This window comes from Mus pahari, chromosome 14 (assembly GCF_900095145.1).
Source record: "Mus pahari chromosome 14, PAHARI_EIJ_v1.1, whole genome shotgun sequence".
NCBI lineage: Eukaryota > Metazoa > Chordata > Mammalia > Rodentia > Muridae > Mus > Mus pahari.
In genome coordinates this window covers 71,902,767-71,913,589 of record NC_034603.1, presented here as the reverse complement: position 1 = coordinate 71,913,589, position 10,823 = coordinate 71,902,767, and the positions used below count along the sequence as shown (strand labels likewise).

At 40.1% G+C, this 10,823-nt stretch overlaps 1 protein-coding gene across 8 annotated transcripts in view; it reads left to right on the top strand.

The window, feature by feature from the left end:
* Cdc27 (cell division cycle 27) overlaps positions 1-10,817 on the top strand; it is a 48,491-nt gene extending 37,674 nt beyond the window's left edge. For 6 of the 8 annotated variants that reach the window (XM_021212077.2, XM_021212080.2, XM_021212079.2 and 3 more), the window contains 5 exons: positions 1,009-1,126; positions 3,641-3,769; positions 5,563-5,637; positions 6,941-7,097; positions 8,578-10,817. In XM_021212077.2, the coding sequence (XP_021067736.1) occupies positions 1,009-1,126; positions 3,641-3,769; positions 5,563-5,637; positions 6,941-7,097; positions 8,578-8,660 (562 nt within the window). In that variant the 3' untranslated portion in view covers positions 8,661-10,817. Of the gene's footprint in view, positions 1-1,008; positions 1,127-3,640; positions 3,770-5,562; positions 5,638-6,940; positions 7,098-8,577 lie in introns of those variants that run through there. The other 2 variants (XM_021212076.2, XM_029545928.1) reach the window with 2 other exon arrangements.
* The last annotated feature ends 6 nt before the right edge of the window (positions 10,818-10,823 follow it).

Below are 10,823 nucleotides of genomic sequence, written 5' to 3'. Positions count from 1 at the left end.
AAGAAAAGAAAAGAGAAAAGAAAAGAAAAGAAAAGAAAAGAAAAGAAAAGAAAAGAAAAGAAAAGAAAAGAAAAGAAAAGAAAAGAAAAGAAACTAGTTAGTTGGTGAATAGATTTGTTACATTTAACAACCCAGGTGATAATAGCACACACCTTTAGTCCCAGCCCTGGGAAGGCAGAGGCAGGCCAGGCGGATCTTTGAGTCTGAGGCCAGCCTGGTCTACAGAATGAGTTCCAGGACAGCCAGCATTACACAGAGCAACCCTGTATTAAAAAACAAAACAAAAATGTTCTGGAAGAAGAGTTTTTCAAACCTGCAATCCCCACTCCATTTTTTCTCTTGTTTAAACCACCCTATTATAGTATTTTATTTAATATGTAAGTTATATTGCTATATAAACAATTGGGTCTACATACAATAAAGTATGGTGTAGAGAAAGAAATAGATTGAATTTACCAGAACCAGACAGCCATAGTGGAACATGCAATTATTTCCCAGCTATTTGGGAGGAGACTGGAAGATTGCTTGAGCCAGGAATTGAAGGCCAGTTTAGGCGTATTAAAAAGAAATAATTTAGGCTGGGCAGTGGTGTTGCACACCTTTAATCCCAGCACTGGGGAGCCAGAGGCAGGCAGGTCTCTGTGAGGCAGTATAGCCAGGGCCACACAGAGAAACCCTGTCTTTAAAAAAAAGAAAAAAAAGGGAATAATTTAGCAAAGTGTTTGCTATATACATAATCACTGCAGGAATTAGCTGTTCTGTCTTCATTAGAGTGGTGAGTTTAAAGGTGTGGCTTTTTTTCTCTATCATAGTTTTGCCTGTTTGGGTAATTTCTTGTTTTCACTTATGAAAATGTATCTTCTAAAATGTTTCATTGATTTTTATTATGACTAATATTTTGTTCATTATTTTTTCCCATTGTGTATTGAAATGCCAGGTACTCTAACTGTCTTATTAGATGAAGCCAGAACTTGTGTCCTTAAAAATCATACTTTCTTACAATTTCAGGTATGGTTTAGGAATGATTTATTACAAGCAGGAGAAGTTCAGCCTCGCAGAAATGCATTTCCAGAAAGCACTTGATATCAACCCTCAGAGTTCAGTTTTACTTTGCCACATTGGAGTAGTAAGTAATTTTGTAAACATTGCTCTGTTACCTCCCTATTTAGGTGAGTTAACGGTTGCTGTGAGAGTTAACAATCTTGTTAGTGTAGCACATCTTAAGAGTCTGGGCTGAGGACAGGCTCAGGAGCCACAGATTTAGTCTTTAGCATAAAATTGAGCATCCTCACACCTACAGTCTAACACTCCTTGGAGGGAGAAGCAGGTGAATCACACTGAAGGTCATTCTCATCAAACAAAGCAAGTTTAAGGCCAGCTTGGGGCTACTGTGAGACCTGTCTCCAGATCCAGAGAGGAGGAGTTGGGGGAAATCCCTGTGTGTGTGTTTACTCTATTTGTTTTTTCTTTTGTTTTGGGGGGTGTGTGTCTCAAACGATGTTTTGTTTCATTGCTTAGACTTGTTTTATTTTCTATTATGTGTATGGATGTGTTAACTACAAATGCCTGAGAAGCCAAAGGCCTCAGATCTCCTGAAGCTGGAGCGTTAGGCAGTTGTGGGCCACCTGCCATGAGTGCTGGGAACCAAGCAAACTGCACTTAGACAAAAGTGTTGACCATCTCGCCAGTGGCCAAAAGCGTTGTCTCTCCACTGACTCATTTGGGGTTTTGTTTTGTTTTGAGACAGTTTTACTTAACCCAGGCTGTAAGGTGTAACTGAGTGACACAGGATTCATGAACAAGTTTGAACACAGGTTAATATATTTAGTGGGTCACAATAACCCTTTACAAGTGTGTTATCTTCATAGTAATCATTTAGAAGTGTGTTATCTGCTTTAGAAGTGTGTTATCTGCTTTTCTTGTGAAGGGTATAACCAAGTTTTACTTTTAGACTTTGTGGTAATTATCTGCTGTAAAGATCAAATCATGGGGCTGGAGAAGTGGCTCAGTGATTAAGCAGAGGACCCAAGTTTGGTACCTAGCATCTACTTCAGGCAGCTCACAACCACCTGTAATTCCAGTGTATATGTGCACGCACACGCACACACACACACACACACACGTAATTCAGAATCAATCTTTTTTTTTTAAATATTGAATCATGAGTATCATCTTAGGCATCCAGTGGTGGATCAAAAGTCTGAGGACCTAGGTTTTAATCCTATAAGAAATGATTTAACATCTCTGGAGTGCAGGATGCTTTTTTTGTGTTTTTGAGACAAGGTTTCTCTGTGTAGCCCTGGCTGTCCTGGAACTCATTCTGTAGACCAGGCTGGCCTCGAACTCAGAAATTTGCCTGCCTCTGCCTCCCGAGTGCTGGGATTAAAGGCATGCGCCACCATTCCAGGCTCTCAGGATGCTTTTTTTTTTTAAGAAATTATTTTTATTGGGGAGAGTCAGGGGACAGTCACATTGGTCCTTTCCTCTACCTTACATGGGTATATGGGTTCTGGGAATTGAACTAAGATTCATGTCTTTACCAACAGATCAGTTTTTCTGGCCCTCGGTGCTCTTTGAAATGGAGCACTTTCTAGAGTTAAAAAAGAATTACAGATAATCTGTTAATCACTTAGTATCTTATTTTTCTGTTGCTGTGATAAAACACCAAGACCAAGGCAACTTGGAAAGTATTTAATTTGGCTTACAACTTCAGGGGATTAAAGTTAAGGATGGTGGAGCAAAGGAAGAAGAGAAACTGGGGCGGAGTGGTCTTTTGAAACCTCTAAGCCTGCCCTCAGTGACACCCTCCAACAAGACCAGGTCTCCCAGTCCTACCCAAACAGTCCCACCAACTAGCGACCCAATAGTCAAGCATGAATTGTTCTTGTTCTAAACAACACGTGCAGTAATGAATTACTTGGTACACTTAAACCCCTGTAGACAATCCAGTTAGATTACACAGCCTCATCACTAAAAGTTTTATCTTCAACACTTAGATATAACTTGTAAGTTCTTTAAGTTAGGATAGATGATAGAGTGCTTTATTTGACAATTAGGATGGACTGGATATTAATTCTATTATCATAGTTTGTAATTTACATAATTGTTATGGTTATGTTCAACTTATATCTCTAACAGAAGAGGTTTTTGTTTTTTAATTTGGACAGAAAAATGAGATAGATTCTAATGCTTGTCTTATTTCGGCTCCCAAAAAGCCACACTTCCAGACCTGAGGGTCACTGCCCCCAGCTGACTTCAATTGATAATAAAGAATTGCCATACATCCAATGGCTGGGCTGAAAGACGGAGGCAGGACTTTTAGATTGCACAGGCAAGGGGCTGGGAGAAAGAGAAGAGAGAATCACAGTGAAGGAGAAAAATCAAACTTTAGGGCCCACCCGGCCTGCCAGCATGTAAGGATCCAAGAAAGTGGCCCTAGCCATTGAGCTTCTAGCTGTTGACCTGGCTAGTCAAGGCATATCAAATCAACCTGTGTCTTTCATTTGGGAATCCAGAGGGCTCTGGCAGGTGGCTACAAGAGCCGACCTCTTTGCTGGGAGCCAAAGCCAATTCTCCGCCACATGTTATTCACTTCTTACCTTTCTTCATTAATATCAAAACGGGTCTTTGTTTCTTACAGGTTCAGCATGCACTAAAGAAGTCTGAGAGGGCTTTGGATACCCTAAACAAAGCCATTGTTATCGATCCCAAGAACCCTCTATGCAAATTTCACAGAGCCTCGGTTTTATTTGCAAATGAAAAATACAAGGTGAGATTTATATCAGTTTCTTCCACACTGTATTATGTCTCTTTAAAAACAAACAAACAAAAAACAAAACAAAACAAAAAAACAGTCCTAAGAGATGGCTCAGTGGTTAAGAGCACTGACTGCCCTTCCAGAGGTCCTGAGTTCAACTCCCAGCAACCACACAGTGGCTTTCAACCATCTGTAATGAGATCTGAAGCCCTCTTCTGGTATGTCTGAAGCAGCTTCAGTGTACTTAGATATAATAAATAAATCTTTAAAAACAAAAACAAAAACTCCAAGGCCAACCTGGCCTACATAGTGAGTTCCTGGATAGCCAGGGCTACATAGAGAGATCTTGTCTCAAAAAAAAAAATAAATAATTAAAAGCCACATGTTATTAATGTGGAGGATTTTTTTATTTTGTTTTTTTTTGTTTTTGTTTTAATTTTTATTTTTGGAAACTGTTTCCTCTGTTTTTAAAGGCCATGGGGTGGGGTGTAGTTTCATTTTATTTCATGAAATGCTCCTATGAAATGAGGTAAAATTCTAACTTTTGAGAGTCTCAGACAGGAAGATTGCCATTAAGTCTACTTTAGCTGCAGAGTGGTCCAGATACATTTTAAGCTACAGAGTGATATTCTGTCTCAAAAAGCAAAGCAGCAGTGCCACCTAGAGAGGACCACTGTGGGGTATTTCGAAATGTGTACTGAGTCCACATCTAAGGCTCTTGTGTGACCACAGAATTGTCTTAAAGACTTGAAGCATCCTCCTAGGACTAAAGTAAATGAAATGACAGTAAGTGACTGCATGCTCGCTGTCACTCTGGGAGGTGTCAGCTCAGTGATGGGTGTTTGTCCTGGATGCATAAGGCCCTGGCTGCAAGTCACCACTTTCAAAAAGAGGGAAGAAAAGATATTTATTGAGTATCTGCTATCTGTCAGGTACTAGGAAAATAGTGGTAAATAAGGCAATCACATTTCCTGCCTTGAAGAATTTTAATATAGTACCCCTTAAAGTGTGGAAAATAAATACAAAGAAAATTGAGTGACAAAAAGACATGAAGTGACATGAGGTTTTTTGATAATTTATTCAACCATAAATGATGAACATATAAATTTATTTGAATTTATGTTTCCTGTTTGAATAAATGTATGTTCTTACCAAATAAAGAGGAGTAAAAGCTAAACTGGACATATTAGTACAGACCTAATCGCAGGGCAGGGGAGAGGAGAGCAAGAGGGTCGCAAAGTCAGGGCTGGGCTAGATCAAACGAGACCTAAACAGGGTGGGGAAGAGCAGGTCAGGTGGTGGAGCACCCACCTAGCAGGCACAGAGGCCTGGCTGGGTTCAGTGCCAAACAGCACTAAGTCATGTGTAGTTTATACCTGCAGTATCAGTACTAGGGAAGTAAAAGAAAAAAAATAAATATCATTTGTGCCGGGAAATGGTGGCACACACCTTTAATCCCAGCACTTGGGAGGCAGAGGCAGGTAGATTTCTGAGTTCAAGGCCAGCCTGAAACCCTGTCTCAAAAAAAAAGTATACTGTAGCTGTCTTCAAACACACCAGAGAGGGCATGGATCCCATTTCTAATTGTTGTGAGCCACCATGTGGTTGCTGGGAATTGAAATCAGGACCTCTGAAACAGCAATCAGTGTTCTTATTCGCTGAGCCATCTCTCCATCCCCAACATTGATTTTGTTAAATCTGCATATTGAATATTTGTTTTTAACTATGTATGGTACCTGACTGCATTTGTTTAGTCAGAATTCTATAAAATTTTGCTCCTCTAAGTTTTCTCTTTGTTTTTTCAGTCTGCTTTACAAGAACTTGAAGAACTGAAACAGATTGTCCCCAAAGAATCCCTCGTTTACTTCTTAATAGGAAAGGTAAAGATTGGGGCCTAGGTGTTATGCTGCAGCTTTGTAACAAATATTAAATTCTTTTTATATTTTTATTTTTTTATTTTTATTTTTTTATTTTATGTATGTGAGTACACTGTAGCTTGTCATCAGACACCCCAGAAGAGGGCTTTAGATCCCATTGCAGATGGTTGTGAGTCACCATGTGGTTGCTGGGAATTGAACTCAGGACCTCTGGAAGAGCAGTTGGTGCTCTTAATAACTGAGCCATCTCTCCAGCCCAAATATTAAATTCTTTTTCTTAACTTTTTAAATATGTGTTTGTTTCTATTGCCAGGCAGCAGTGGTCCATGCCATTAATCCTAGCCCTGGGGAGGCAGAAGCAGGTTCTAGGACAGCCTAGACTACAGAGCAAGTTTCAGAACAGCCAGTGCTGCACAGAGAAGAGTTCCAAGAACTAAGCTTAGATCTTCTGCAGGAGCAACAAGCAGTTTTAACTGTTGAACTGTCTCTCCAACCTCAACAACTGTTAAATTTTGAAAAATACTATATGTATTATATATACAGTACTTGCCCTGTAGACTAAGCTGTTCTGGGACTCAGAAACCCACCTGCCTCTGCCTCCTAATGATAGGATTAAAGGCATCTATTTAGCAAAATGCCTGGACTTAGAGCCCTGGGGGTGGAGGGATGGATTTAGCCGTAGCAATTAAAAAGATGATGTTCTAGCTGGGCATGGTGGTGTGTCCCTGTGATCCAAGCACTTGGAATGCTAAGGCAGATCTACTAATGAACTGTACAGTGTCTCTCTATGTAACTCAGACTGTCCCAGATCAAGGCCAGCCACGGACATCTTGTCTTAAAAGACCAAATGTGGACCTAAGGGCAGTCTCAAATGCCTGTGTTTTCAGATGTCCTTGACCTGGATCCGGGCTTGTCTTGTACCTGTAATCTCAGGACTAGCACAAGCAGGAAGTTCACAGTTCAAGGTCAACCTGAGCTACTTAATGAGACACTGTGCAGTTCATTAGTAGATCGTGTACCTGGCATGCATAAGGCTGCGTAAATGAAAGTTACTCAAGTAGCTTCTGTAGTCCCTCCTTCTATTGTCAGTTTCCCAGTTGGTAAGGTTTATTGGAAACTCCTACCTGAAAAATAATGTCAAGGAATTCTGAACCCAACACCTGATTATATAAAGAACACTTAAATGTGAAGTCATGTGTTGGATAAAAATACCTCCCACCTGAATGGACTTGTATTTCAAAGATCAGAAGCCTGATTTATGTTTTAAGATTTTACAGGTAAAAAATTGAGTCCTCCTGTTTTTTAGGTTTACAAGAAGTTGGGTCAAACTCATCTCGCCTTGATGAATTTCTCTTGGGCTATGGATTTAGATCCTAAAGGAGCCAATAATCAGATTAAAGAGGCAATTGACAAGCGCTACCTTCCAGATGATGAGGAGCCAATAACCCAGGAGGAACAGATCAGTGAGTATCACACAGAAGATGTGTAGCATACAGAAGATGTGTAGCATACAGAACGCTACCCTGGGCAGAACTTGTGGGGTGCTTTTGCACTTCCAAACTGGCATTTTCTTTACGGAAAATGAAATTACTTCGAAATGTAATTACTCCTAAATCTGGTATGCTGTGTGACTTTGAACCTTAGCTCTGTAGTAGCAGTTGCTTACATTCTGTTTAGTCCTGGACAAATCCAAAAATCTAGGTGTGTGGTTAGAACATACATATAATATTTATATTAAAACTAAGAGAGTTGGATATTCTGGTTAGCTTTTGTACCATAAAATTTAGTGAACATCTCATAGGTAAAATTTACAATCCTGGTACTGCTCTTTTAAACGGAAGGTTATATTCCACATTTCTTTATACTGTCAGGGACTATCTGCAAAGTTAAGTCAGTGGTTAGGAGTTAGCAGAAATGTTAGCCTTTTTTGATGTTGTTGTTACTATATTTATTTTTATGTCTCAAAGAGCTATTTCTAGCTCCTAGAGTAGGAATACAGAGTTAATAGGGGAAAAAGGCAGGAGACTAGAAATGTCGTGTAGTTAGTAGAGTTCTGCAGAGCATGGACAAGGCCTGGGCTTGACCCCAGACTTTATAAATCAGATGTAGTGCTACTCGTGCCTGTAATCCTAGCATGGGAGTTGAATGCAGGGAGGAGCATCAGCAGTGGGAAGATATCCTTGGCTCCACAGTAAGTTCAAGTTCAGCTTGGGCTACATGAGATGCTGTCCGCAAAGAACTATTGTCAATATTTTTAAAAGTTAAATACAGCAAGTTAACTTCAAGGCATGCTATGAGACATAGAACTAATATTGCATGCCCTTAATCCCAGCATGGGGAGCAGAGGTGGGTGGATCACTGAGTCCAAGAGACCAGTGGTCTACATAGTGAGTTCCAGGACAGGCTACTCCATTTCTTTTATAAGAAAACTCCATTTTGAAAAACCACAGAAAGGGAGGAGCTAGAGAAAGTACCAAAGGAGCTGAAGGGGCTTGCAGCCCCATAGGAGGAACAAAAACATGAACCAACCTGTACCCCGAGAGTTCCCAGGGATGGGACTAAACCACCAACCAAGGAGTACACATGGAGGGACCCATGGCTCCAGCTGCATATGTAGCAGAGGATGGCCTTGTTGGACATCAATGAGAGGAGAGGCCCTTGGTCCTGAGAAGGCTCGATGCCCTAGTGTAGGGGAATGCCAGGACAGGGAAGCAGAAATGGATGGGTTGGTGAGCAAGGGGGGATGGGGGAAGGGGAAGAAGAAAAGAAAAACCAGAGGGAGAGGGGTGGGGAATGAACTTGAAATGCTTTTTTAAAGATAACATTTGGAATTTTATGGTCTCGGGGGGTCTCATCTCTGAATGTAGTGAAATTCTCCTTATTTTTGTGAACCAAGAAGTTGTTCTTGTCCCTATACCTTATGTTTTTGTTCCATTTGTGCAGTGGGGACAGATGAATCCCAGGAGAGCAGCATGACAGATGCAGATGACACACAACTTCATGCGGCAGAGAGTGATGAATTTTAACTTGTGGGAGTCAGACTCTGGCTGCTAGTGCTGACATGTTCCTGTCCCTCCATACACTGAGTCTCAACTCTTGAGCCGCCATTGCCGTCATTCGTCACCTAGACCATGAGTGTGCCACTTTCATTGGACCCTGACTGTACACAGAATGGAAGGCAGTGCGATACTTAGCTGCTAACAAGACTGGCCCTTTTACCAGTATAAATGACAGTTTGGGGGAGGGGTGAGGAACTTTTCTTTTTTCTTTAATCTCCTCAGTTGGAAATCTATCATGGAAGGAAGAGTTGTTTTATCTTGAAGGAACCGTTAGATATGGAAATGGTGATGAACCAGAATTTCTTGGTCATTTTTCCAAAATTGTTTTTTATTTGGTTCTATTCCTGATAAACAGAGTGACTGACCTTCATTTCTAGGTCCTTCGAGAATGGTGTTAGCAAGTGCCAGATGGAACAATAAAAGACATTGCCTATAACAGAGTAAAGTTCATTGCCAAGGAACATAGCTTACCTTAAGCTTGGAATGTCTCCTATAAGCAAAAGCAGTGGGCCTGTTCGGACTCATACGTAGGAGTCAAATATCCCTCCATACAGTGTATACTTATTCTTGGCAAGAATGCTTTAATGTCTAACCAAGAATTTTAATTTATTCATCTTGCTTCAAAGTGTTGATCATTGTTGTCTTGGTATTGCAAACTTTAAAATTGGTCTTGCCGATACTGGCTTTACTCTGAGCTCTGTGGGATCGCCTTCAACATTCAGAGATGGTAGAGTGGCTCCCTGATGAAAAGCCAACCAGGCCCTTACTAACCACTGTGTTTGCCAGAAGAGTCAGCATGAGAACACTAAAGAGAAACCTTATAAAGAGATCATGATAGAGAAGCCTTAATACAGTTGGAGCTGTACCTAACCATGAGTCTGCCTCTTGCCCAGGAGTGGGAGCACGTGTGGTGACCTCTGTCGAGTGCCGTTCCTTTCAGCTCTCTGCTCCGTGTTGTCAGTAGTGTGAGTCGCCGCAACTTGTCATGAGCGTAATTAATTGGGCTGAAAATACTGAACATTTTTAACCTAGGAAAAAGTTTCTTATGAAAGAGACAAATTCTCTCCTGAGTTCGTCGTAATATGGGTTTGTGTGTTTGAGGACTGGCCAAAATTTTAAAGATCTAATTATGCGTATAAAAATGGGAAATATTGGAATTTCACAGTAACAGATTTAAACAGTCTTAAATTGTGTATCTCCTTTATTGTAATGTATTGAAAATTTTAGAGAAACTTTAGTTAACATTTTATTAAGTGCCAATGTCAGAATATAACAGATTATAGTTTCTTATGAGTGACAGGCCTGCAGTTCTTATTTTGGAATGTTTGATGAAGGAAAACCTCTCCCACTGGTTACTTGTATATGTAAGTCAAGCTGTGAAAATAAGGTGGATTACAGAAGATGTGGAAGAATGTTTTAGCCTGTAGACTCAGTCATTTCCTGTCAGTTACTTAACCTTCTCATCCAGATGTGAATTAGATACATACCATCATAAAGTCAAAGTCTTGGGTTAGGTATTAGGTGCCAGGGAAAACATTTTAAGATAATTTCCTGCCTAAATCTATGTATGTGCCATTTAAAAAAATAATTTATGTGCAAAAGGAAAATTGGGGATAAATTGACTATCACAAAAATTCCCATAGGCTAGCACTTCAATTCTAACAGATATTCCATTTTATTATTCATTAGTTATGTAAAGTTTAATTTTCATTTCTTTTATTTTTTTAAATTGGCAAATCGTAAGCCAGCTATAAACATATATATATTACATTATCAGATCTAGAGTTTCATAGAAAGCTTTACCCTGAGTTCTGTTGCAGACCTAGAAAATGCTAAGCTCAGAGCGTAAGTTACTGAAGTGTAATTATCTTTTTTTAGTAGGGGTTTATGTCCTGTGCCAGAGGGACTTTGTGGTGCTGATTTTAAGACAAAGGCTAGGGGATGGTTGTGGCCACGGCTGGCTGGAAGGCACTCAGACACTTGGCCTGCTTACAGTTTCCTCTCACCTGCTTTTAACAGCATTTAGATGCGGAAGCCTTATTTCCACATAGCAACTGCTTCTTGGGTCTCTTTCTTTTTCTTTGTGTCTTTTCTTTGCTTTTTTTTTTTTTTTTTTTTTTTTTTTTTTTT